General features: G+C 55.4%; 2 protein-coding genes across 4 annotated transcripts in view; one reads left to right on the top strand and one right to left on the bottom strand.

The window, feature by feature from the left end:
• The window catches only part of ATF6 (activating transcription factor 6), a 72972-nt gene extending 63104 nt beyond the window's left edge, over positions 1-9868 (top strand). For both annotated transcript variants that reach the window (XM_082287479.1, XM_082287478.1), the window contains exon 16: positions 7940-9868. In XM_082287479.1, the coding sequence (XP_082143605.1) occupies positions 7940-8148 (209 nt within the window). In that variant the 3' untranslated portion in view covers positions 8149-9868. The remainder of the gene's footprint in view (positions 1-7939) is intronic.
• Positions 9869-10572: 704 nt separating this feature from the next.
• On the bottom strand, positions 10573-24351 carry OLFML2B (olfactomedin like 2B; the record flags this gene model as incomplete). 2 transcript variants are annotated; one of them, XM_082287075.1, is made up of 8 exons in its annotated part: positions 10573-12098; positions 12382-12558; positions 12978-13463; positions 14372-14609; positions 16313-16483; positions 19407-19514; positions 22861-23124; positions 24208-24351. In XM_082287075.1, 8 exons carry the CDS (start codon positions 24349-24351, stop codon positions 11497-11499), a joined length of 2190 nt encoding a protein of 729 aa, XP_082143201.1. In that variant the 3' UTR covers positions 10573-11496. The 2 variants fall into 2 exon arrangements, with proteins under 2 accessions (XP_082143201.1, XP_082143202.1); XM_082287076.1 differs by having other exon boundaries at positions 14381-14609.
• Positions 24352-27944: the final 3593 nt, after the last annotated feature.

The raw sequence follows: 27944 nt of genomic DNA, 5'->3' as shown, positions 1-27944 counted from the left end.
CAACTTGAAGTGCCACAGTTCAAAGCTAAGGGCTAAATAAAATAGGAAAACATTAAAGGAAAAATGAGTGGGGTTAAAATGCTGACAAATGAAGATTGTTTAAAGATTAAAAGCTCACTGCAAAAATCTTTAAAAGAACACTAAAAAATCCAGTGGGCTTAAGAAACACGTTCACGTCAATTCATAGAAGTAAGAAGATATCTTTTAAACAATAGACATTGTAGCCAAATGAGGGAATAGGGGAAAAAAAGAGGATAATTTCTGGCAGACTAAATTTCAAACCATGAGAAGTTAGGCCAGAAAAAGATACTGAGGAACAGCATGCCTGAGGCATAAAAAAAATAATAAAAATATTTTTCAGAGTAAGCCTGCCAGGGAATCTCTAGTGCCTGGGAAGGACCAAGGTGTAAAGGAGCACTTAAAGTGGAAGTCAGCACTGCTAAAGGAAGGAGTAAAGTGTTCTTGTGCTGGTGTTAACCACTGAGGCTGTATAAATATCATTAAAATGGCAGGTGACAAGGCAAACTTTTAAAAAATTGCTTCAACTGAAGTCTCAGTTTTGCACAAGTTGGCAGAATCTGTGAGAGTTGAGTGTGTCCTGGCACATGCAACAGATTGGGAAGAGAGCACAGCTCCTGCAGAGGAAAGTCCTACCTTAGTGCTCCATTGGAGGCCCCAGAGGGAGAGTGAGTGAGGATAAGGGTGATCTCTTCAGCACAGTAGCACACCTGAGTGTTCAGAAAACTTGGAAAAAGATAGTTCTTTGAGACTGCTAAAAGGAAGCAAGCTTTTGTGAGGCAAGAGGGAAGGCTCACTCACAGTTTAGGGTCTCTCTAGAAGGTGGAAACAGATGGCCTCATTTTGCAATGAAGGGGTCGTTACCAGTCTATTCACATGCAGGTCTGTGCTGGGGAGATGCCATGGCTCCCAGTCCTTCCCCGATGCACTCACAGGGAGCAGTGCCCTCGTCCTGGGCCAAGCCCTCCAGCCCTAAAGAAGCCTTTACTGGAATGCCTTTCCAGGCTACTCTCCTGTGTGCAGTTTTATGTCTTGTAAAGTGGGTATGTCTGGATTTGCAGGCAGTGGGGGAAGTTTGTTTATCCTTTTAGTGCCTCCCAAGTGGGCATGGGATGGTTCTAAGTGCATTGTTCTTCCTCTAGCCTCTTTCCTTCACTCCCAAGAGTTTTTTGTGCAGCAGAACTCCTTTGACCCTTGTCTTTATTTTCTCTTTGGGTTTTTTCCTCTTGTCATTAGCATTGTCACAGCTGGTTAGATTTTAAATATGGTCATCCTGCAGCAATGCTACCCTGCCAACAACGCACATATGCGCAGCCAGAGCTGTCAGAAATGTCTCAGTTTTTCCGAGAAATGCTCCATCCGAGGGAGTTTTAAATGAAGTGCCTGCAAGGGTCAACACTGGTGAGTCTGATCTTCTCTTCCTGAGATGACCATTGGCTCCCTCTCCAAAATGAGAGCAGTCACACCAAGTCCACACTGGGCCATATCCTCTGTAGCTCACGTTCTTTCCTTAGAGAGAAGTGATTGCAGCAGGAAAGAAGATTGAAAGAAGAGGTGGGCAGTCAGGTGGGAAATGGTGCCTGGGAAGAGCCAACTTTCCTTCCCTCTCCCTGAGACCTCCCAGTCTAGACCAGGTACTGCAATGCATCAACTGGCACAGACCTCATTGCTCACAGGTGCTGCTGACCAAAATCACACGGTGGTGTAAGCTAAGGGCCCGTGATGCTCCTCGCCCACAGCCAGTGCCAGTCTCTCCAGCGGCTCCATTATTTACTTCAGAGGCCACAGAGAGCTTGTTTTCTCCAGTTTGCTTCTTACCTCTCATGCCTGTGTATATTTCCCTTGGATAACCCCTGACACCACTGCTCCAATAGATGAGAGAGACTCATCTAATAGATGGAGAGAGACCCTGTCTCTTTGCTGTCAGCTCGTGGCTTGTCAAAGTGACTTTGATGATGTGTATCCAGTGTTTCAGACCATGGCCCTGTTTCTGTACTCCTGGAGATGCCTGTCTCACAGTCTGAGAGGTGGTAGGAGACCTGGAGACTGAAATGCCAGGATCTCACTTAGCCTGTGCCAGGAACTGAGGACAGCTTAGTTCACAGAGGTGACATCATTGCAACCGCTCTGTTTGGAAGCAGTTTCGAGTGGGAATTTGCATTTAAAAAGGGGAGTTATTTGGGTCACACTATAACTTTCTCCCTTGCCTCAAACAATCCTGTCTAATAAGCCAATCTGTAAATGTTTTAGGAATCCTGCTGCGTTGTTGCAGTGAGTGTATTTTTAGTCTGTAACACTGCTTCATTTATATACTTATTTGGTAGTGTATACCAGCCCTTCAGATGGAAACATTGTCCAGATGTGCTGGATAGGACAGTCAGGGCTTCTCAACAGAGATGAGATGGAAGATTGCAGAAGTGACAATGCGGAGAAAGCCCCCTGAGTTATGTGTGGGGACAGCTGCAGCCCTTCAACAGGCCAGTGCCAGAGTGCAGCTGGTGCCTTCAACTCCTGAAGCTTGCGCTTTCTGAACCCTGCTACCCTAAACATAAGCTCTGGTTTGGGCCAGGGCAGGTTACAGTAAAAACTATTTGGGTAATTAGGTGCTAAATCATTCTTAAAGTTAAACTTTATCATTGTCAGCTTGGTGCAGCTTGCACAAAGCACGCAGGTGCTGGAACACATCAGTGGCTCTTTGAAAGCTGCCCTGGTTCCAGCTGCTGTGAGAGATGGGCCTGCAGAAGGGGCTCCGAGGGTAAATTAACACTGATGCAGACTGAAAACTTTCTCTTTAGAAGGAATTGTGGAAAGCACAGAGTGTGAGTAGCTGTTCAGCAAAGATGGCTTTGAGAGAGTTGGTGGGTTTGGATCACCCTACACACAGATGTTTTGTGTGCTGTTTTGACATCAATTAAGCTGGTTCCAAGGGCAAATTCACCCTCTGCTGTTGTCCACAAGGAGGGGATGATTCTGCAGCCTTACTGACAAAGACAGGTAGTTAAAGTAAGGATGGGGCAAGTCATTTCCCTTCCTGTACCTTACGAGGAGCAAGGACATGTAGTCCAGATCTGTGTGGCTGATAGTACCTTCAATGTGTGTTCAGTGAGCACAGCAGATACAGAGCCAGGCAGGTTCTGACCATTTTAAAGTCACCTACTCAGAAACCAGCCAGTAGGTACACGGGTTGTCTGCTTCAAAGGCAGCTGGGGCCTTAGGAGAGGGTCTGAGGACTGAGCATCTCACTGAATGATGAAGTATTGCTCCTACAGAATATTTTTTTGGTAATCCACTGCGATATTGCCCAGAGTAAGGTAAAATTCATAGTTCTGGTAGAATAAGGCTCTATAAATGTACCTATGGCGTGAGTACACCTTCAGAAAGCTGTAGAGCTTTTCCATGGTGTTTGGTTACAGCCTTGAAACACTCCAGCAAACTCAGGTGGCCTTTCAGGGGAGCTCTGTTTCAGTTTCTCTGCAGACACCCATTTCACAATGAACATTTGCTACAGCAGAGCTTTTTGGGGAAGATGTATGTAAGCAGGAAAGGATAAATTATCAGAATTACATCTGTAAGACAGATGTGTCCGTAGGGCTGAACAGCCCAACAATATGTGTAAAATTGAAGTCTAGAGAGACAGTTGACATCACCATTTGTTCTGACTAACTGCAGAACAGAAGTTTCATTGCCTGTCCTCTGCCTGTCTTCTGCCTTTCTCTGAGAGAGCATCTCCCATAGAAGTAGGTGCTCAGTCTCACAGACAGACATTTGAACAGTCAGCTGATTGATGGATGTCTGTGCTGCTGAGGGAAGAAGGAGGATTTTGGTTTTATGGCCTTTTCAGTAAGACAGTTTTGAAAATCCAGTGCTTCAAATGAAGACAATCTTCCATCATCCTCAGTAATTTGTAGCAGTAGTTAATACCCTCAGCCTTATTTGGTTTTGGTTTGGACGGCAGACTTCAACATTCATCTGTTGGATATTGCAACATGATTGTTTTTAGGGGGAGAGCAGCACTGGGAATTAGGTTTCTGTTTCCTAGACCAGGCTTGTGTTGGGAGTTTGGTACAGCCCACAGGAGCTAGCAAGGCTCTTTGGGAAAGTGCAGTCAGAGCAGCAACGCTTGGCACAATTACCTTTGCTATTAATTTGAAATAGTCAATCATCTGAAGCATGGCTTTTAAACCTGTTAACAAATAATTAACTGCAGCGCAGGTGCTTGGTCCAGCAAGGATGGCTCCTTAAGCCTGAGTCTGCACTGTGTGAGAAACTGTATGTTCTGAACTTCAAAGAGGAGCAATAAATCTATTTATAAATCCAGACACCTCTACAGGAGATCCGTTCCTGTGTTTTCACTTACGTAATCCCACGGAACATCAGTCATAGGTAATTCAAGACAATAAACTTTAGAAATCACTCAGTGTCAGCGTTGCTCTGGGCCGTTAGGCAGCCCTGTGTAATGTGTGCTGGCACACGAGCAGCAGGCAGCACTGGGGCTGTCAGGCCTGCTTCACAGACACCCTGCTACCTGTGCCTCCCTGGGAGGGTGGTGGGTGTGTGCTCAGGCAGGGCAGTGCAGGCTGGCCTGAGCATCAGTTACACACACTGACCCCTCCAGGGATCAGCCACACGCTGCTGGTGAGCTCACTGCTGGGAACTGGGAACGGCCCCTCTGGAATCCCACCCTCTGCCCTGCTGGTGCCTCCCCGATATTGGTACTGCATGGGAGGGGGAGGAGAGAAAGCCTGACAAGGCTGTTTTTAAATGATCTGACACAGGAATCACCAAGCAAAATCATTTGCTTGTACTGGGGATCAGATCAGACCGTGGAGTCCAGTGGAGAACCCACAACTGCAGGTGCTGAGTTTTGGGAAGGTGCTGACAGCAGCTGTAGTCATGAGTAGGCACTTGCAACTCACAGAAGGGCAGGATCAGAGAGACCAGGAGCGAATGCAAGTATGCCTGTGTGGAGCAAGGTGCCCAAGGGGCTGATGGGCAGCTGGTCATCCAGCCTTTCCTTAAAAACTCTCCGTCATGGAGATCCTCTCATCTCCCCAAGGCACTTTCATGCAGGGCTTGTATTTCATTATCATTAGAAACTCGGTCAAAGTTAAATATGTTTCTCTTGAAGTCGAGCTGTTGTTTCTAGTCCTGTCATTTTGCTGGCTTATCCACAGCGATCCTCTGCAGTCCTCAAGGTTTTTCTGTAGTACTTCTGCCCAGCCCCATTTTTACTCATGTTTTCCAGCTCTGGCCATGGTTGAAATGCATTCTGAAGATTTTGGACAGCTTCTCTCTTTTATCAAAACTGTAGTCTCATCCAATCTAGCCACTCCAAGGTGGTTGAAATCTCTCCAGTTTAGCATCTTCCAGAAATCTCTAAGTATGCTGTCTATTCCTCATCCAGATCATGAAGCAGTGTAATGGCATGGAGCTCAGGATGGAGCCGTGTGGAATCGTTCTTTGCAATGACAGTGAGCTGGTGTTCCCTAACAGGGGGTTGTGCCAGCTGCACTCAGGTCACGTTTGCCTGCTGTTTTGGGTGTTCACAGAGCATCAGCCCTTCCCTGGGCTGGGGTGGACCGGTTGTCCTGGGGCTGTCACCACTTTCAGACCCCTCCTTATAACGAAGCTGGTCCAGGTGCCTGGCAGGAGCACCAAGCAGTAACTGCTGTCTTTGGGGAACATCCCACCTCCTGTCTTGTGTCCATTGGGAGCTAATGGTAATGAGAAAGGCTGCTGGAAATGCCTGTAGTGGGCATTGAGCCATTCCCACTACTGCCCTCACCCCTGTGAGATCAATCCCTTTTGCAGAGGCTTTCTGCAGCAGTTCAATACCTTCACCCCAAAAAGGGAAAGAATCAGATGCCAGCTTTAAACCTGCCTCTAATTCCTGGGCTAACTCAGAGGCCCAGGGCAGGATTTGGGTACTTTTTGTGAGTGTCTTCTTGGGGGGTGTGCGTCCCTTGTGTGCCTGCTGGCCAGAGGAGCTCATCGTGAGCATGATTCCTCCCAGCTCCCTCTGCTGTGGTGGACTCAGAAGACACAACCCCTCTTGCCATGGGGTAGCAGAGCTGTGGCTTGCTTAATCATGGCACACTTTGTTGCAAGGGAGCTGTGTCAGCACTGGGGGAAGTGGGATCCCAGCTGGCCGGAATGGGCTGGGCTGGTTCCCATGCTCCCCAGTGCCACCCACACAGCACAGCTCCCTCCCTTGCCTGGGCAGCCCTTGGGATTGCTGTTCCCTCTGTCTTGTGCAATGATCGGGAACCTGATGATAGCCCTCTGTGCTGGCTGCTGCGGGCAGTCAGGGAAACTCACTGCATTACCAAGAGGTTTTCCTGGCCCTGGCCACCATCCCATCCCACCTCACCCACTTGTGGCTTTGGAGCACTGTTTCTCACATAGCTGGAGTCCTATCACTGCAGCATGAGGGCTGAGGAACTGTTTCCAGCTTGCTGTATCACAGGGAGCCCATGTGTGCCCATTTGCTGGCTCCAGGCTCTGTGCGCCTCAGCTTCCCCTCGTGCCCCTGTGCTCCCCTTTCCAGCCCCCTCTCCTGAGGGGCACCAGCAGCCCAGCCCCCTCTGCTGACTGGTCCTGAGCCTGTTGGGTGGGAGCCAAGAGCACATCCAAAGGCAGAGTGGAAGGGTGACCTGGAGGGATGGCCTCTAAAAGGGTCCCGGCTGGGCACATGGCACCTGAAGTCACAGCAGGGCTTTATCAGCAGCACAGCATCCAGGAGGGACGAGGTGCTTGTCAGGGGTTTTGGTTCAGTGGCACAGAGACTTGCACAGCTGCTCCTGGCTTCGATCTCTCTGTGGCACATACAGAGCTTTTTCCATTTCATTTCTTGCAGGTGGGAGCTTTGATTTCCCTTGCAGGCTCTCAGTCCCCTTAGCAAGGGTTTGCTCCTGCTTTTCATTACTATACCAGACATAGTTGATCTAATGGCTTCTGCAGGTGGCGTGGGGTACAAGAGGGTCCGGCCACAGTTGTCAGCTGTCATCCAGAGTCAGAGTTAATCCAGGAAAACAGTAAAAATTAGTAATGTATATTGCATTCCTCCAGTCCATACGCTTTCCATTAGGTGATCTTCCATCCTCCTCTGCACAGAAAGGAAACCCTGCCAGTGGCAGTCTTCTGACTCTGAAAGGATTGGTCGTGCCTGGAAATCCGATCTCAGCTCTTGCATTCCTGGGCACACTGTCTTTGCAGGGAATAGTCTCCCACCTTTAAATCCAGGCAGCAGATGCTAGCCATGTGCACAGCCTGTAAGCCCAGGAGCTCCTGTGGCAGCAGATGTGCCGGGCCTGGGGCCGCACTGGGGTCCCACGTGCTGGTCTGGGTCTTCCTGTGTCCAGGGGTCTGTCAGGGCCTTGCCCAATGTCACCACATCACTCAAGTACAACAGCCAGGTCAGGACAGGAGTGAGGCATAGTTAATTCTTTTGAGAGATCACATTTTAGCTTTTTTTTATTAATAAACTGGTGAAGAAATTCCTCAAGATCCTCAGTGTCAAGAGGGTTACAAAAAGTGAAACATTCAGCTTTCTTAAATAAACTGTATCTTCAATCGCTCTCATACTTTAGTGGCTCAAGAACAACAGTTCTGTAATAAATGTTACACAGTGCAAACTCCGTCAGTAATTATGTGCAGATGAAGAAGGGGAAATAAAAGACATTAATTTCTAGGTGTGACTGCACATGCTAAATGTGGTCTGGGCTCTTTGAGGTGTCACAAGCAGTCTGGGGCTCTGCTGTGTGAGATGGAGCTCCATGTGCGCAGCTGCAGAAAGGGAGTTCCCCCACTGCAGCTCCTGCTCCAGACGAAAAAAGGCCCAGAAAGCTCTGCTTTTAGTGTTGTTGGATCCCTGGCTTGCAGGGCTACCTCTGACCTTTTTTCTTAATCCTTACTTTTGCAGAGAATGTGATCAATGGGCAGGACTATGAGGTGATGATGCAGATTGACTGTGAGGTGATGGACACCAGGATCCTCCATATCAAAAGTTCCTCTGTCCCTCCGTACCTCCGAGAGCAGCGCAGAAATCACACCGGCACCTTCTACAGCTCATCCCCCTCCGTCCCAGAGACGCCCCATGTCCTGAGGGCCATTGTCAAATCCCTGCAGTAGCTCCTGTGACAGTGCACAGGGGAGCACCCGGCATGCAGCAGGTCCTGCCGCCAGCCTGAGCCCCTTCCCTGGCAGGTCCTGGGGCTCCTGGCACGTGGGCACGGCAGGGACAGTCCCCTTTAGCCCATTCCTGTGCCTGACCCTACCCAGTGGCCACATCCTGCCTTGGGATTATGCAGCTCATCTGGCTCCTTGCCAGGGACAGTCCTGGGGGCCCCATGCAGCATGGGGGGACACAGGCCATCCTTGCTACTTATGCACTGTCCAAAATTGTGGGTTGTTTTTAATTTTTGTCCCTGTTAGGCTGCCGGAGGTGAGCCAGAGACATCACAGCAGACACCCAGGCCTCTCTCACTGTGGTGTGCCCAGGCAGCAGGAGGAAGCAGTGTCCAGCTCCCCCCTGCAGGTGCTGAGCCTGACCAGACAGCCCCACTCCTCATCAGTCCCTGCCCAAATCCCTGCCTGTGCAGCTTCCCTCAGCTGAAAGCCCTGGGATGCAGCGGTGTGGAGGGGCAGCCCAGCCCAAGCCACCCAGGAGGGCAGTGGGAGCCCGCACTTACCACTAAAGCACTACAGACAGAACAACCTGCACTGCCCCGGGGCCTGGGCTGCCTCTGAGACACTGCCCACCCCTCACCTGGCTCTCCAGGATCCTGCTGCTGCCTGCCCCAGCCCTCATGGCTACATGGCTGAAGGCTTGGCCCAAGGGAAGTGATTTCACGCAGCAGATGCATTTGTGAAGTTTAGGTTTTTTGAGTTTAGGGTTTTTTTCTTTTCTTCCTGGTTTTTGTTTGAGTGAGTTTTTTGTCTGTGCTATTTAATACTTTTCACTGCTAACAACAGCCTGTGGAGCAGCACTGGCCCTGCTGGGGCAGAGGGGCTGCTTCAGTTCCATGGGACACAGCCACAGCACCTTCTCCTGAAGCCCCACACAGGTCACACACTCAAGCCCCACACACCCCTCTCTGCCTCGCCAGCACTGACAGCCACCCGCTGGGCACTGGGGGAACATTCCATTTGCCCCAAACACTGAGTGCAGCCAACTGCTGCCATTCCAGAGTGTCTGTGGAGCTCTGTTCATTGATCCCACGTTTGTTGGCCGAGTCCCAGGCCGGAGCTGGGCCCAGGAGCTCCAGCACACTGGTGCTCAGCTGGGATGAGCCGCCAGCAGAGCATCAGCCTTGCATAATGACTTCAGCATGTAGTTACGTTATTTTTTTTCCCCTCTGCAGTTCGCACAGAATATGATGGGCTTCAGTTTGCCAGCCAGCTGCCTTTCCTTCATGGTGTGAGCACTAACTGGCTCATGTGGGGTTTTTAATTATTATTATTAGTGTATGTGTGTGGCTGTTAGGAAATAAAGGTTGATCCTGCAGCAAGACAAACAGCTCCAGGGGCAGTGAGGAGGAGGATGAGGAGCAATACACCCCTGTGAAGTATGTGCCTTGCAACACCATGGAAAAGCTGTGCCCTTTGCCACGTCCTCGGCGCAGGCCCTTTGCCTCCCGTCCTCTCGGCGCTCGCGCTGCTGGGAATCAGCCGGGCTCAGCCAGGGGTTTGGCTGCTCTACTTGCACCAGTTCATTTTCCTGGCCCCAGCCCACCTGACTGTGGGCCAGCTCACACAATAGTCCAAAACCCCAGCAGTGCCCCAGCCAGAGGCACGCGGCTCCCCCACGGCCGTGGGTGGGGGCGGCTGGCTGCTCTGGGGGGCATTTGCTGCCAGGGAGCTGGGGAGGGGCTGGAGGTGGTGGCTGGGAGCGGCACAGCCTGGCATTTGGGGAAGGGCTGCTGGTGGGGGGTGGGGGCTCAGGACTGCTGCAGCACCACATCCTCAGCCAGCACCCTTGGGCTCTGGTGGTGGAGAGCATCTCTCATCCTGTGTAATTCTGTGTCCCTAGTACTGAAGGCAATAAAATCCTTCCTTTATTTATTATTAATATTTATTATTGTGCTTGTTAATGCTGTTTTCCTTAGGCAAATTACAGCGACACCTGTCCTGTGCCTGCCATCTCTTAGGCTGCAGTGTGGCTCTGCTTGGCACAGTGCTGGCACTGCGCATGGCACATGTACCCAGTCCCCCTCCTGCTGCTGCAGAGGGGGCACGCCACACAAGCTGCTCACCCAGAGCCTGGCAGAGGAGCCCATGAGGGTCTTACTGCAGCCTGAGTGACCTGAGGACAACTTGAGGTGTCAGAGACAAGCTCTGCTCAGGGCAGGACATGGCCATGTCCCCCTGCCCCAGTGCCAGTCCCAAGCAGCCTAAAGCCCTCTGGGGTTTGTCCCCATCTGGTGTGTAAACTGGCTCTCCCCAAACCAACCAAAACCCACCCAAAAAGCCCTGTGCATTTTCATGCACGCAGAGGGTGAACCAGAGCCAAAGAATGCCCCAAACAGCTGCGAAGGTACTGGATCCTTTATTACTGACAGCAGGTAAATACAAGATGCTGCTGGGCAGGAGGGCAAGGGCTGTGCCCCTGTGAGGGGATCCTGATGGTCCAGGACCAGGGTGGGCAGGGACCTGAGAGGGAATGTAGGAGATGGAGTGGCACAGCAAGGGCTCCACCAGCCCCCAGGGCTCCCCAGCCCGTGCCCAGGCAGCCCAGCACCCAGCTGAGTAGAGCCTTCACCCAGCAACTGCCAAGGGGGACTACTTTGGGTTACAAAATGAACAAACAAAAGCCATCTACACGTATTTACAGCATCCCCCTCCCGCCGCCAGCTCCCTCCAGGCATGAGTCAGGGTTCAGGGTGCGCCCAGCCCCCAGAGCGGCCTGCAAAGAGCAGAGCCCCGGCTGGAGGGGACAGTCCTCGGTGTAAGTACCAGCACCAGGGGCTGCTGGAGCTGTGCTCACAGCCCCGTTGTACAGCAGGATCTCCAAAGGGCCTGCTGGCCGCCAGCTGGGAAGATGGTCCTGAGAGACGGGACATTCCCATGGGACATGCAGGTCCTCCACCAGGACAGGCAGGCATCAGCATCCCGCTGGGACCTGGTGCGTGCAGCTTTGCACTGGTTCAGGGTGTCTTGCTGATCATCTTTAGCTAAAAACATCATCAGGAGGACTGTGGCTGGGCCACCTCCTCTTCCCTGGGCAGGAGAGCCGGGGCTGCCCTTCCAAAGGAGAACCTCCTTCCCTTGGGAAGGAAAATCAGAAGCAAGGATACAGCAAAGACGAAGGAGGTGGTTCTGGCCTGGGGATTGATCTACAATCCGCCATGAAAAACCAGCTTGAAACAAAACCCATCATTTACTCTTCAATTTGTACAAAATAACAATAATAACAATAAAAATAATAATAAAAGGTGCTGGTGGCCCCTGGCTCGCAGTGCCCCACTGTGGTGGGGGGTCTCAGTAGGCAAAGATGACATGGTAGGTGACTTGGTGGCCATTGTCCCAGGCGTAGAGCAGGCGGTCCTTGGGGTTATAGTCTATTTGCGTGGTGTAGGAGTATTCGTTCTCAAAGAGCAGCCTGGGGATGATCTGCGTGTTGGTGTGCGTGTCAAAGGCGTAGGAGATGTTGGCGTTCCTCTTGTTGTAGCTGTCGACTGCATAAAGGACCCCACAGATGACAAAGCAGTTCCCGTAGAAGTTCTTCCGCAGCCCCGTCCGCCACGTGGTCTCCTTCTGGGTGCTGAGGTCAGCCGCGTTCAGCTTGCTCAGCACGATCACCTCCTGGTTGAAGCCCTCATAGCTGATGGCCGGGTAGATAACCCACAGGCCATTCTCGTCCACAGCAAAGTCCACATCCGAGTGGCCTCGCCACCGCCACGGGGTGGACTCCTCGTAGGCCACATCGTGCAGCATGGCCCAGGCAGCCACGTAGCGCTGCTTCAGGTCGTACTTGATGATGTTGCGCGTGAAGGCCCGGTTGTAGTAGAAGGAGCCGTTGTAGACAACATGCCCTGTCCCAATCCAGCTGTACGGGAGCTTGTAGGAGTTGCTCCAGCGACCTGCAGGGCAGACACTGGCTGGTGAGACCCTCCTTTTGCTGTGGGGCGGGTGGCCATGCCTCAGCACCCTCTGCCTCCAGCTCTGCCTGCACTCCCTCCCTGGCCACCAGCCACAGCCTGACCTGTCCCATGCTCTGAACCCCCCATGTCAGGTGCCAGCACCCTAGAGGGGACGGTCCCCAGACAGATCATCCCCCCACGATGTAGTATCCCCAGGAATGAGCATGCTACTTGGATCAGCTGAGTAGTGGCTAGCATGCTATCAGAGACAGTGCAGACCCACCTTGCTTGAAATTGTCAAGGTTCCTGAACTCCACCAGCGTGTTCCCGTAGTAGTAGTTGGTGACATAGATCCGCTCCTCCCGGGCCAGGGGGTCCTTCATCCAGGCTCCCTCATTGCGCCCATAGGTGTTCTGGGTGGTGGGCCCCGAGATGGTGGACAGTGTGTCCTTGCAGCGCCCTGCGTGGGCAGCTTGTGAGGCCAGAGGCAGGGTGGCCACATTGACCTTGGAGGCATCACCCCCCTCCAGCCCCTTCCTCACCCAGCAGGTACCCCCTGCCGTCCTGGTGTAGCTTCAACCGCAAACATCTCCCCACAGCCTCAGCCATGTTCCTGCTCCAGCTGAGGCTGCTGCCTGCCTCAGGTCCTGTCTCTTTGCCCTGCCCAGCCCAGCCCCTAAAGGTGGGAGGAAACTCCAGTAGGTTCCAGAGTTCATAAGTAAACTTGGCACCCCAGTGAAGTGCTGCCCAGCCACCATCTCCATGACACCTCCCACCTGCAACCAAATCCAGGTATGCTTTGCTTAGCAGGACACACTGTGGGCACCAGCCAGCCCCCACACACACAGCTGGATGGGTGCAGGACCTGCAGGCACTCACCAATGATGTTCCTGATGTCCTCCTCCTCCAGGCCCTCCTTTGGGGTGGCAGGGATGGCCGGGCTGACCGGTGTTGCGGGGGTGTTCGCCTGTACCCAAGCTCCTGGGCTGCTCTCCATGTCACTCCAGCCTCCAGTGGGGGTGGCCACGGGCAGGTTCTCCGTGGCTGTGGCCACCACTGTGCTGGCCAAGGCTGCCGCTAGCTGTGGGGTCCCCTCCTCCACCAGCCCTGCCGGGGCAGTCACGGTCTCTGGGGTGGGGGTCAGCCAGCTCACAGCGGTGGGGTCCGGTGTGGCAGGGGACGGGGGCACTGTGGCCGTCACAGCAGTGCCAGCGGCTGGCAGGGTGGTGGGAGTGCTGCCAGGGGTGGGCGGCCACCCCACCGGGGAGGGCTTCCTCACGGCCTCGCCCGCCCTGCTGCTGGGCCTCAGGAGCTGGTCCTCGATCAGCAGGTCCACCGTGTTGTCCCCGCTGAACAGCTCGTCCGCTGCCAAACACAGGCACAGGGGTCAGCCCCGCAGCGAGGGGAGCCAATCCCCCACAGCCCCTCCAGCTGGCTCCTTGCCCACCCCTGCAGGCTGTCTGGAACTAAATCCCTCTCCATGTCCCCTCAGAGAAGAGCTGAACTGCACAGCCTGACAGCACCCGTGTCAGGAGGTGAGCGAGACCATCACAGCCACATCCACCACCTCAGGCTGGGAGAGCAGGAGGTGATGGAGAGCAATTCTGCCCTGACACATCCCAGAGACTGATTGGGCAGGATGGAGACCCAGCTTCATTCCCAACCAGATCCCACCTACCTAACCCGGGATGCCAAAGCAGGTACCTCAGGCAGGCCACGGGGACCACTGGGGCTCCCCAGCCAGGATGGGCACCCTTTGCTCCTCCTCATGTCCAGGGGCTCACAAAGCCCCCCCTGCAGGGCAGGGCTGGACAACCTTTCTGCTAAGTCAATTTGCACAGCGAGGGTGTTTGTCCTTCTGCCCATGCTGCCCACTCTGTGGGTCTCTGAGGGCTCAGCCCCTGCTCCCACCACAGCCAGGGCTGTGAGCTCCGAGCTGCCTTCCACAGCACAAACCTCACGGGATGCCATTGGGCAGGCAGATTTGAAACACGAACACATTTAATAAACCTCCATTTACTTCTGGAAAGGTGTTGATGCTGGGTGTTTTGAACCAAAGCAGTGACCTATTTCCTTAGCTAGCAGTGATTTTCCATGGAATAACAATGCCTCACTGCTCCACAGACACAGCTCAAAGGCTGCACAGCAGTGAGGTACCAGCTGTCCCACCTCCCCCTGCTGCTCCCACTCGCTTTGCGCACACATTCCCAGGGGATGAGGCACTGGTCTGCGGCAGGATACAGCCAGCCATCCCACCAACCATGGCTGCATACCCAACTCACGTTGCTCCTCGATGTCATTCTCTGACTCGGTGGACTGGGCTTTGTAGTAGGTGACCCCTCGGACAATGGTGGGCTTGGAAGGAGGCCGGCTCCTCACCCGCAGCTTCCTCTGCAAGAGCTGCTCAGGCTTCTTGTCCTCCAGAGAGAGGTGCAGCTCCGAGAGGGATTCCACAGAGTTGATCTGCTGGGAGATAGTTTCATCCTTCAGGAATCTTTCTTCATATTTTCCCTGGAAGAGACACAGGAGGTTGTTACCAGAAACACCATGTTTTGGCGACAGGGCAGATCAGGCTGCGCAGCCCCATGCTGGGTAGGAGGATCTGAGCTCCCTCCTTCCTCAGGGTCTCCCTCAGTCCATTCTGCCACGAGAAACCCTCCAGGAGACAGCAGAGCTGCTCCTCCATATCCTTGGTGCCACCCTGCTGTTCCAGGACTCAGGGGTCCATAAGGCCCAGGCTGTGGGATTCAGGGATGCAGGGCAGGCAGGGAGAGCAGGGCTCACCCCCTGGCATGCCAGGGGCCGGTTCCAGCAGCTGATCTGCAGAGTGTGCAATGTGCACTGAGCTCTCACAGGGCAGAGAGGCTGAAGGCACCTTCCCAGCAGGAGCGGGAACCTTCCGAGGCAAGGACCAGGAAGCCCCCGGGGCAGGCACCAGCTGCTGCAGCTCAGGTCTGAAGGATTTCATCTCATTAAAGGAAATCGGAAAGCCAGCCCGAGGGTTGAAGCCGTGCCCATTTGGCTGAGAAGATGGGCCCTGCTGCAATTAGCAACGAGAAAAGGGGAATATTGGGAAATGAGGTCACTCGGGGTAATAAAAGCCCCACGCTCCGCTCCCCTGCCTGGCCGGGGCTGGCTCCTCTCCAGCAGGCAGCAGCTGCTCAGCTCACGGCGTGGGGAGCAGGGGAGTGGGGCTGGGAGCATGGCCGGACACCCCGCCTGGGCACGGCTCTCCCTGGGGCAGAGAGCGCTGGCACGGCACGGCACGGCACGGCACGGCACGGCTGGTGCCACTTCCCTGCCTGCTGACACAGTGTGCGTGTGGGAGCCCAGCCCTGACCCCACCAGGGCTCGGGGAGCCCATCCCCACAGCATCCGCAGCGCAGGGGTGGGGTCAAGTGCAGGCTGTTGCCATCCTCTGGAGCTGAGCACCCCTGTTTGAGCTGGAAATGACACACTAACTGTCCCCCCCGCCAGACACATCCCACTGCCCTGTAGCAGGACACTGGGGTGAGGGCAGGATGCTCCAGGAGTCGCCCAGCAGGGATCGGAGGAGCACGGGCCATCCTAGATAGCACCACTGAAGCAGCAAGAACTTCAGGACACCCTGGACAGGACTTTTCCCAAAACACCCTGCTCACCCCTGTCTGAGGCTGCACAGAAAGTGCTGCTGCAGGCAGAGGATGTCCCCTTGCTGGGCAGACCCCACGGTGTGGTGCTGGGTGCCCGAGCCAGGAGGATGCCAGGGCCAGAAGGATGCCCGAGCCTCTGCCCGGAGCCGGCCAGGCGCAGGGGCTGGCGGTGGAGGGGTAATTGCCTGGCAGGGAGGGAGGGAGGGAAGGCAGGCGACAGGCTGTCCCTCCACCGAGCCCCAAGCCCTTCTAATCAAAGGCTCTGAGTTTCCCACCGCTTCCCAGCCGGCCCCGCAATGACATCACGCTTTCCAAGCAGCTCAGCCACCGCTGACCTCGAAAACCAACAGCCCCGTGGGAAGGGGGGAGGCCGAGGGAGCAGCCTCCCTCTGTTTCCACCTACATCCCGTCCCAGCAGCAGCTGGGCTGTGCCGAGACACACAGACTGGAGTCGGGGGCACACAAACAGGGTCGCTCTAGCCACGGAGAAAACCACCCCAGGCTAGTGGCCACATCCAGGAGACAGCCCAGGGCTGGCTTGAGCAGCAGCAGTGACACCGAGCTGTGCCTGCGTGGCTGTACCTCTGAGTGAGTGTAGGCAGCCTCAGCATCCCGCTGCAGAGAGCTCTCAATGTCGGCCAGGCTGTTGGTGAGGAGGCTGGAACAGTTTTCCCTGCCAGGGGGATCCTGCAGATCCTCCTCCCCGCTGGCTCCTGCCCTCTGGCCTTCCTGTGTGAAGTTCCTGGACATGCCCTAGAAAAGAGAGAGAGGAGACTTTACCCCACTTAACCACAAGGGATGTTCTGCGGCCCCCAAACCACAGCCCTGGAGCTCTGTGCTGCCATCCTGGGCTCATTGCTGGGGATTCTCCACGGGGCTGGGCACTTCAGCTGCTAAGAAGATGCCCCTGACCCCAGTGGGATCCAGGAACTCCATCCCTGGTGTGCACAACCCAGATCCACACTTTGCCACAGGTTCCCATGGAGCAGGAGAGTGGCCTTGAGGTTCTTCAACCCCCATCTTCAGCCACACTCACCAGCTCACAGAAGGAAAAGATAAGCTGAAACACCTTTAGTCATCCTGGTGTCCTTGGCCTGTGGCAGCAAGTTCATCTTGCATTTATTAATCTCAGTTTCCTGGCCTGGCCACACAGTGCCAGCACTCAGGGACTGCTCCTCCCCAACACCCTCTGCTCCCACAGAATCTGAGAATCTGGGGACAGGACAAGAGCCAGTGACCCTCAGAGAGCTGTCAAGTGACCAGGAGGGAGCTGGGGCTGGCTGCAGCTCATCCAGCAGGCAAAACCCCTTGCCCTTCTCAGTCCCCCAGCCTGGACCCAAAGGATTGTTGCAGTCTCTGCTCATCACTCGGCTTCTACACATCAAACAGCAACTGCTTTGGATAGGTGGCACATCAGTCAAAGCACTTTAGCACAGGCACTGGGGGTGGCTACCCTGATCCTTCATTTACAATCTGTCCTGCCATTAATTTCTCCTAAAACCCACCGTGACCTCCATCTGTGACCTCAGAATTGCCAGCTGATGCGACAGCTGTGAGCTAAAGACAAAGCAGAGGAGCTGCCTTGCTAGACAAGGCACTCCATGGACCAAGGATTGAGGGTTCCTTCCCTCTACCGACACCATCTGTCTAAAATACCTTGTTATACTGGATAGAACTCATGAAACCCTCTAATCTCTGCAAAAACAGAGGGGTTAACCCCCAGCTCCCTCCACAGGCATCTGAATTCCCAGTCTTTACCCAGGAGTCATGAGACACACAGATTTACCAGGACATTTGGAGGCCGAGTCCAATGACGCAGGGATGCTTCAGCAAGCGTTTTGCCGCAGTAAGCAGAGCGACAGGGGATCTCACAATGCTCCCCCAGGAGCAGCTTTCAACACCATCCTCCTTTGGAGAGGATGACTGATTCCAACAGCCTTGTGCCCTTATCGCTTCTCCTGTGTAATGTTTGGCTTATGACCTGCTTAGGGATAGAATTTGCCTCCCCTTGAGTGGAGAAGCAGCACCAAAGCCTGACCTGTGATGCTGCTGGAGGCTGCTCAGCTGCTGCGCCGGGGAGCAGCTGCCAAAAGCACACCCGCCTGGGAGGGCGACGCTTTGAAGCCATGCCAGGCTCCAGTTCAGCATCTCAGCTGTCCACTGTGTCAGACCCCAAGGCTGATGCAGGGTGTGATCCTCCTCCACATCCTCCCAACAGGAATTTCCATGCTAAGCCAGCAGCAGGAGGCATTTCACACCTGCTGCCTGCATCACCTCGGCTCTGCCCCGGAGCACTGGGCAATCTCCTTCTAACCCAGGCCTTTCCTGTCTTCCTCCATCCTGTCCAAGTGCCTGCAGGCAGCTTCAGCTGCTTTTACATGGTCCTGCAGCCACACTTCTGGGAAATTAAAGATCCCAGCTTGTGAATTCCCAGCTCCTACACCTCTACAGCTCCATCTCTGGCCAAAGTACTTCAGCCCCACTGAGCTTTCTGCCCATCTGCCTCCCTGCAACAGGCTGTGAGCAGAGTGACCAGGCTGCAAAGGTCACCCCACGTGCCCAGTGTGCCACCAGCGTTGCTGGCTCTGAACCCCCCTGCAGAATTTGGCTGGTAGGCAGGGCCACTGTGGTACTGCAGCAGAGTGCAGTGATAACCCCACCTGAAATAATCCCTTGGCAAACCCAAGTAACGACTGGAGAACACACTGAACCACAGGAAGAGGGTGGGACTGCAAAGGGGAACATTGGTGCTTTGTTATTTTCAGACCTCAAAACCCCTTTTGGGTCAATTTCCATGCTTGGAAATCCAGAGCCCCCCAGGCAAGCGTGCTCCCCTCAGCTGTCTCCTTCCTGACCTCAGGATGGAGCACACCGTGCCTTCCCAAAACACTTTGCAAGCAGAATTTTGGCTTTATAAATCATTGCCTCTCGCCTCCTGGCTGGAGATGAACAGGACTGCTCCACTCCAACAAGAATGTGGAATTACCGTCCCAGATATGGACCACGGGAGAAAACTCCAGTATTTAATCTGGCAACCTGTGTCTACATAGCTGAGCACAGCTTAAACTGCAAACCCTACGCTGTGCTAGCCAAAGAAATATTAAACTGTATGGAAGTGAAAATTATTTCACTGGAAGTCTGCTCTAAAATAAAGAGGAAGGTTGAGGGCTCTGCTCTTTTTTAATACAGGCCAAGACGTAACTTGGTCCTTCAGGAATCTGAGCTCCTTGGCTCCCCACAGTCCTGCTGAGTGTACCCCTTCACCAGTCCTGAACCTCTCGCCCCCACATCGAACAGCACAAAAGCTCCTGGTTGAGAGCAACCATCGCACCAGCACACAAGTAAAACCGAGAGGAGGAAAAACTTAACAGCAGGGCCTTCTGACCCAAAGGAGATGCTGCTCCTGGTAAGGCCACAGCTGGGATCCTGCTCCCAGTCCAGGCCCTGAGGGACTGGGGGAGCTGGAGAGGGTCAGGCAAGGCTGATGGGGTGGGGGATGCACTGGGCACTGCCTGTGGTCCGGTCTAGTTCAGACATCCAAGTCTGGTCTGGTTTAGTTTCAGCCAAATGTTTAATTAACATTTCTTCCCAAGCAACGCGGCTCTAAATGCACCAAAGGCAGCAGGAACTTGATAGGAGTCCCACCAAGGGCAAGGACACTGAGAGCAGGACTCACCTCCTCCAGCTTCTCCACCCGCCCCACCAGCTTGGTTGTGACTGAGTGCAGCTTCAGAAGGTCCAAGCCATAAAAGGCACTTTCCAGCATCTCGACAATGGAGGAGAGCTGCAAGGCAAGGAGAGAACAGAGTCAGGCGGCAGCACTTGCTGTAACACACCCCACAGAGTTTCCTCAGCTGGAAAATCAAGGGCGGTGCACCCATCTGAGTGGTTTTTGATTAGAAAGCAAGTTTTCCCTGTTGCATTGCTGCCCTGGTCAGAGCACGGCATGCAGAGCAACACACGGCACCTCTACAGAGCCTCAGGGCTTCAGGAGCACGCTTTGGGTGCTGGGGATTAGTAGCAGAGCAAGGTAAAATGCTGCTCTCTTTGCCAGCTCTAGGCAGGCTCTCCCACAAGCCCAAAGGCTTAACTACTCCACCAGTGACGTGACTGCCAGCAAAAGAGGCAACAAGAAAAAGGCAGCTCAGTTTGAGATCAGACTCTGAGTTTGTGCCATCCTGTGCTCTTTTTCCTGGAACAAGAAGAAACTTGTTAAAATATTTTAAAATACTCCCAAATTGCAAGAGTGAAGAAATAGAAATTCGGTGCCAGCCTGGCAGCAGTTCCCTTCCTGGAGAACAATTTTATCAAAGGGATGCTGCCCTCTTCTGCAGCCACCCATTTCACAGACACTGTATTTAAGTCAGTCCTGTGCCCGTGTCCTGCCAGCACCAGCCCTTGGTCACCATTCCTGGGGATCTGGACAGCAATGCCCTTGTTCTGCATTTTGTCCAGTTTCTGGTGCTGCTCCACAGAGGACAACACTGAGCATGGCAGGACTGGTGGGAAGTGCTCCTGGGCCACCTCCCCCTAGTCCCATGTGTCCCACATGTCCAGCGTGGTGCTGCAGACTTCACAGCCCCGAAGGCTGAGCAGGATATTCAATGCATAGGAATTACTACAGGGTGGTGACATTTTCTCCCAGCAGCTACAAACTGGTCAACAGAGCTTCATAAATATGGGAGAATCACAGGCAGCACTGCTGGCAGCACTTGGAGTTTCCACCCCGGCCTCTGCAGTCTCCCTGTGGAGCTGACAGCAAAGGAAAGATTTTTTGGGGCCAGATAAAATGGCAGCATTAAGAGACAAGAGCTGTTTTATGGCTATGCATCCACTTTCCACTGAGAGCTGGATGGAGACGACCGATACAATGCACAGAGCCTGCCAGACAGCCACTGGAGACCAGCGCTTTCCCTCCAGGCTGGAGAATTTCCATCAGTGCACAAAGGTTGCAGACTGCATTAACCTCCTTCCAAACGATCCTGAACACAGCCTCCTCGCACTGTCTCTGCACCAAGACCCCCACAACACCCACTGTGCCTACAGGCAGCATGCTGCAATTTCACAAAAATAGGTCTGAGATTATGCTCCTCCTGGCCAGCACCATGCTGACCTTCCCCTAAAGACCACACTGATGTTCCTATCAACTCACTGCTGCCTTCCCTTCACCCACTGTGGACTTTGGCTCTCAGTGGTCTGATGGTCCATGAATTCCCAGTGGACCTTGAGAAAGGTCTGAAAGGGACTGAAACCTTCAGCTGGGAAGACCAGTGCAGCCATTCAACTGAGTTTGGTTGCCCAGGGCTATGTTCCTGCTGCCTGGATTTTTCTCTCTTTCTCACCATTCCCTCAGGGACTCATCCTCCAGCCCACCCAAGGGAGGGAACTTCCCACAGCTCTCCCACACGTGGAGTACCCAGGGCTTTTGTGTCAGATCATAAGAAAGTCTGGTAAAACACAACATACAAATGACCCAGTGCCATTCCTGCTGCTGGACTGGGCAAGAGCAGTGCTGGTTGGACCAGCAAAGAAAGTAAAACCCTTTGGGACTGCTCAGAGCTATGGAATAGCCTCACCCGGTCCCTCACTGAGGAGTTGTGGGAGCTGCTCCTCATGAGTGGCGTAAGAACTGGAGCTGTGTCCTCTACTACTTCCCAGCCTCTCCTACAAGAAGCAGCTGTTCCCAGTGATTCCGACCCCAGGAGGGGCTCTGTGCTTGGAGGGAAAGCAATCCTGCTGCCCAGCTCCTGGGATGGACCTTGGTGGCACAGAAAACAAAACCCCCGTGTGTGTGTGTTTGGATAAACCTTGTGAAATCGCCTGGCTGCGAGTCCTTGCGAAATGAGCGGGGGAGCCGGGGCCAGTTCCTAGAGGACAGGCTTTCACACCGCAGCTGGCTGTGAGCAGCTCCCCAGTGGGAAGAGCAGCCGGAGCCAAGGGCAAAGCCAGGCACGCCGCTCTGCTCCTTCTGCAGGCTGACCGGCTCTGCAGAGCTCAGGGAGCTGCTGGTGCAGGAGCTCTGCCTGCCTCCGGGAAGGGACCACAGCGGTGCCTCTGTCACCTCGGGGGGTGTCCCTCCCCTAACCGCAGAGAGCTCACGACTCTCATCTAAGGCCACGTGGGACCTCCTGGCTTTCCCCCAGACGAGGGACCACCAAACAACTCCAGACTGGGACTCCTCCTCCCCTGGAATGATGGATTGTCTGCCTGTGTCTGTTTATCTTCCCTAGCTGCAGGGGCGCTTGGACAAGAAGCTGCTAACTGTCTGCAGTCCGACAAGATGAAACACATTGTCAAGCTCCAAATTAATTAGAACAAGCCCATCGTGGTGGCCTCGGTGGCAGCTGCCCCACAGCGCCTCGCGTGCCGCCTGCCTTCCCACCTGAGAGGGATCCGGGGCCACCAGTGCCACCAGCACTCAACCTTCCGCTCCAGGGGCTCCCCAGGATTGGACCAAGCCAGTGGCACTTTCTGCTGCCTTACATTGGTAGCAAACTGGAAAATTCAGCAGGGGCTGCTGCCAGCTGCCACACCAGCATCCAGTAAAAGTCAGGAGTACTTAAAACAAACACTGTCACGTTTGGAAAAGAGGTATACATTACTAGAGAGACAAAATACTAAATAGTGGAGGAGTGTCAGCATTTAAAACAACAAATCCATCCTGCCATCAGCCAGCTGTGCATCACACCCTCATGCTGACGCATCAGCAGCTTTTGGCCCATGGAAGCCAAAACAGCTTTTTTGCGTGGGTCCTTGGGAGTCCCTCTCTGCAACAGAAAAAAGACCTGGCAACTGCTGAGCGGATCAGAGCTGTCCTCCAGGGACATTTGGAGCTGGACAAAGGGCAGGGAGCAGCCCAGTCCCTACTGGGCTCTCAGCACAGAAAGCCACGGTGAACCCCAGGCAGCACGGGATGAATTGAGTGAATCATCCACTGCAGCTGCTCGACTCAATCCCTTAAGATGAGCTTGATTTTTATATCAAACATGCAGATATAAATATAACTAGGAGATGGTTTAGGGAAAAAAATGTTAGGAAATAAAGGTTTTTTTTAGAAAAAGCTCAGAAAGAAAAGGCTTCAAAAGATCTCCTTGTCCCCAAAGTGTCAGGAGCTCAAGCTGCTCTCCTACCTTCAGGTCGCTGCTGTCTGCCTCTCGCAGCTTCTTCAGCCTGAAGTCGCCCTCACAAGGGTTGAGGGCCGAGGGGGGGGCCACGCACGCACACTTGCAGCTGGGTCCTGACGTGATGGTTTCCACCGTGTAAAAATCCTCGGCTCTGAAAGCGCCTTCGTTAATCCTTTGGCAGGCGCCGCGGCCCAGGGGTCTGACCAAGCATTTGCACCGGCAGTCGGAGCCTTCGGACACCGCCTTCACCTTGTCGTAGTCACCTAACAGCTGAGCACAGGTCACCAGCAGTTAGCAAACCTGCCGTCCTCTGCCTGCACAGCCAGGGACAAGCACGGCCCAGAGCTCAAGGTCCAAACAAGGACACTCTGGATACCCTGAGCCTCGAGGAAACTGGCCAGCTTCTCCAGAATCTGCCAGCCAAGGAGCTTTCTAGAGAGCGCAGAGCTAATCACTGCCTACCAGGGGAATAAAAACTGGCTTCTTCCAACCGGGTATTTTTTATTCCACTGTGTGCAGAATGAAAAATTTAAATTTTAAATACAATAATTTTAAATACAAACCCCATCCTGCTTTCTTTTAATGCTCAATGTCCAAAAGACCAAATAAGTCACCTGCTATCCAGAGCAAGACTGTTTTACCAGCAGAGTAAGGGTACATTGGAAGAGGGACTGAAAGCCACCCTATATAAGCAGTGTAACCTGGTGGTGAAGCAGTACTTCTGATTAGCCCTATACAATGCCAGGAATTTCCTTTACGGAGATTTGCAGACAGCGCTTCTGAAAGCCCAAGCACAAAAATAACTTTGGCGGTACGTTTCCAATAGTCTCTGCGTTAGCCATTTCCGAGGGCAGATAATAACACACAGCCTGATCAGCCAAATCTAACAGAAACCTCCACCGCATCCCACTGGCAGGGAAAGAGCCTGGATCCCTCCCCTCGGCACACAAAGAGGCTCCACCAGTTCTCCTCCCAAGGAGTTCCCCTTTTTCTGAGTTCCCCCGGAAAAATGATAGGATGGAGTCTGTGAAGTGCTCCCAGACGGGCTTCAGTGATTTCACTGAGCGCCAGATGATAAACTTCCTCCAGTGCTCGGCAGTAGTGCTGGGCGAGTGCACAGCATCACCCAGCCCCACCGAGAGTGTACACCCAGCACCACCCAGGACGAGCACAGCATCGCCCAGCACCGCCAACAGTGTACACTCATCATCGCCCAGCTCTGTCGAGCACATACAACACCCAGCATCACGCAGCACCCCTCAGGGTGCGCACAGCACCTCCCGGCAGTGCCCAGCCCCACGCCGCGGGTGCAGCACCCGCGAGGTGCCCGCAGCCCCGCAGCCCCGGCGGTACCTGGGAGAGGATGTTCTCCTGGTTGTCCGCCTCGTCCTGCAGCGGCTCGGCGGAGGGCCCGGCCGTGCCGGCGGGGGGGGTCCCTGCCCGGCAGCCGGCGCCCAGCGCGGCCAAGCAGAGCAGCAGCGGCAGCGGCCGAGCCATGGGCGGGCGGCGGAGGGGCCGGGGCCGGGGCCGGCGCGGAGCCGCCGCTGCTCGCTCAGGTGCGGAGCGGCGGGGCGGGCGGGGCCGGCCCGGGCTCCCGCCCCGCTCCTCCTCCTGCCGTCCCTCCCGGTCCTCCCTCCCACCCTCCGATCCTCCCTCCGCTACTCTCCCGGTCCTTTCCCCTTCGGCGGCGGGACGAGCCCCGGGCGGGGCCGAGCGGGCGGCGGGGCGGGACCGGGGCCGTCCCGGGCGGCGCTTCCCACCTGCGGCGGGGGCTCCTCGCGGCCCCAGCCCGCTGCTGGCCCTGGGGGGCACTCGGGCATCGCCCGCCGGAGCAGGCTGCGGGGAGCCCCCGCACGTGGGGCTGCTCTGAGGAGCCGCCAGCCACTTCCCCAAAGGGCCTGCGCTGCCGGTCAGCAGCCGGCCGACCTGCGCATCCCACCTCCTGCTGTGTGCCAGCGAGCTGGGGGCGGACGGAAAGCCATCCTTAGGGGCTGCCTGGCTCCTTTTCCATCTCCAGAAAAGCCTGTCTATCACCCTCCATCCTCTGGGTGACAGGGAAATGTTCCCGATGGCATGGCACGGCACACCGTGGCTCTCCAGTCACACTGCACACACTGGGGTCACGCAAGCAGCGTATTCCAAGGCAGGCTCCCAGCCATGAGTGCAGACCTCTGTGTGCTCACCGAAATTCAGGCTGACGCCGTTGGGAAGCGGCCACGCTCTGGCAGTCCTGTATCCTTCTGCACCTCCTGCCAAACGGAAATGTTCTGGACACCCTGTTCCCAGGGAAAGCACAGGCACAGCATCTTCCGCTGCGGAGGTGTCTGCACTGCCATGCCTATGGCTGGGCCTCTCTGACGCGGAAGGAAGACTGAGATGCGCCTATAAACACACCAACGCAGGCCAGCACCACGTCCCAGCTATGGCATGGGCTCACATTTTCCTCAGAACATGCCCATGGGTCACAGGCAGAGGTCACACACACAGCAAGTGGCACGAGAGACCACGTAAGCTCTTGCTGAAGCAAGGCTGTGCACAAGCCAAGCACCCCCAGTCCCTAATGCACCCGCATCCCAAAACCACCCCAAACCTGGTGCCTGCAGCCCTGGGACCAGGCACCCTCCTTAGGGGGACTCCAGCTCCTCCATCCCACCACTGTCTCCCACGGTCACTCTGTGGGGATGGAGCTGCCAGACACGAAGAAAACATCTTGTGTGAGAGAGGAAGTGGCTGTGGCACAGCAGATGGCAGAAGATGCTGACCTCAGGATTCGTGCGGGATGGCGCTGTGCCTCCCTCTCCTCTGGCCTCCCTGGGAAGGGAAGCCTGTGGAGAAGGGGGCAGGGCCGTGTGGGCTCTGCAGCAAGGCTGAGTGGAGCAGAGCAGGAGGGGAAGCAACCAGGGAGGCTGGGAGGAGGACAGCCAACCTTTGGTCAACTGGAGAGCAGTGGGAGGAAAAAAGGCATTTGTAAAAGCCTCCCCCAGCAGCCTGTCTCAAGGACAATAGGTCCCTTAAGCATCAGCTCCTTCACTTCTGTTTCCATGGCTCAACTTCCCTGAGGGCAGCTACTCCATCTGTCAGCACAGGCTGTCCTGAGGCTGCCAGACCAGGGCTTCTGGAGCCCCCAGCCTGGCCCAGAGGACCAGACCCCCGTGCAGTCATGGTACTGCCAGGGCTGGCAGTGAGACCAGCCCTGAGAGCTGCCACAGCAAACAGCGTCTGTGGAGGCCTTTTCCTAATGATCACTTTCAAAGCCTGGAAAAATGGAAAACAAATCAACCACAGTATTTCAAAATTAAAAGGAAATATTTCATACGTTACTGACATCCCCTGTTGATTTCTTTTCTTTCTAAGGGGAAGAAAGCATTTCTGGTGATATTTAGTTTGGGTTAAAGATGGGGTTAAGGTTGTCCTTTGGGGGCACGGAGAGAAATTGACAGACACTCTGGGTTCAGAGCAGTAATCTCTAGAGTCTGAACATTCCTCCTTCAAGAAAAAAACAAGACAAATCCACAGATTGAGGAGGACAGCAGAGCAAGAAGGTGTGGTTCTGGCTTTTCTGTCTTGCTGATGGAGGCTGGCCCAAACTTTGTTCCAAGCAGGAGGCCCCAGCATCCCCATGCCTGACCCCATTCTGTGTTACTGAGCTTGAGCAAAGCCAGGGCTGCCCGAGGATGCAGGTAGACAATGCTCTTCAAAGTGCTACAAGAAAAACCATCACCATCACCATGGGGAAAAGGGAGTTTAACAGTCTCTAGATAGGAAACGAGCATGTCTGTGCCTGGAGCCGTGAGTGCAAAAACCTGCCCCCTGAAAGCATGTCCTTAGTGCCTCACCTCCCTGTGCTTGTCTGGGCCCCTGCGAGGGCAGAGCCTTGTGCGGGGGCCCTGCAGCAGGGAGACACTGCGGGTCAAACCAGGCCACGGGTGTGGCGGTGGGAGGCTTAAGGCCCGGGATGCCCCCGGCACTGGATGCGGGGAGCCATTCACTGCCATGTCAGGCCGTGCTGAGATCGGCGGGACAGGGACACAGCACAGGCGGCGGCACATCCTGCCCTTTGGGGACAGCTGGGGTCTCTGGTGACCGCCCTCGCCCGGAGACCGCTCCCGAGGGACGCAGGGGCTGGGCGCGGGTGCCCGGGCGGACCCGGCGGGATGCCCGGCAGCTCTCCCGCCGGGATGCCCGGCAGCTCTCCCGCCGGGATGCCCAGCAGCTCTCCCGCCCGGGATGCCCGGCAGCTCTCCCGCCGGGATGCCCGGCAGCTCTCCCGCCCGGGATGCCCGGCAGCTCTCCCGCCGGGATGCCCGGCAGCTCTCCCGCCCGGGATGCCCGGCAGCTCTCCCGCCGGGATGCCCGGCAGCTCTCCCGCCCGGGATGCCCGGCAGCTCTCCCGCCGGGATGCCCGGCAGCTCTCCCGCCCGGGATGCCCGGCAGCTCTCCCGCCCGGGATGCCCGGCAGCTCTCCCGCCGGGATGCCCAGCAGCTCTCCCGCCCGGGATGCCCGGCAGCTCTCCCGCCGGGATGCCCGGCAGCTCTCCCGCCCGGGATGCCCGGCAGCTCTCCCGGCCGGTGCGGCCCCGTCCCTCTGGCGGGGGCGCAGCTCCCCCGCGCGGCACCGCCCGGCCCGGACACCCGGGCGCTCGGGGCTGCGGCTCCTCACAGCTCCTCGCAGTTAAAACGCTTCCTACCGGGGCCAGCGAGCCGTGCTGGCCTGCCCGCGACCCCCCGAGCCTCCTCTAGGTGGGACGAGCCCCAGCGCGCCCGGCCTTTCCTCGCAGGAGAGATGCTCCAGGGTCTTCTCCATCGCAGTGGCCCCCCACTGGAAGCTCTCCAGTGTCTCTCCTGTTGCTGGGCAGCCCCACGCTGGATGCAGCACTCCAGGTGTGGGCCGAGCAGCGTTGAGCAGAGGGGAAGGATCCCCCCTGTGACTGCTATCAGCCCTCACCTAATTGCACCCAGGACACCATTTGCCTTTTTCCCTGCCAAGGCGTGTTCCTGGCTCCCGTTCAGTTTGTTCCCTACCAGCACCCTCAGGGCCTTCTCTGACAGGTTGCTTTCCAGCTGGGTGGCCCAGCACATACTGGTGTGGG

The sequence above is a fragment of the Coloeus monedula genome (assembly GCF_965178545.1).
Source record: "Coloeus monedula genome assembly, chromosome: 9".
NCBI classification, from domain to species: domain Eukaryota; kingdom Metazoa; phylum Chordata; class Aves; order Passeriformes; family Corvidae; genus Coloeus; species Coloeus monedula.
Note: the sequence above shows the minus strand (reverse complement) of the source record. Positions and strands in the feature narration are given on the sequence as shown.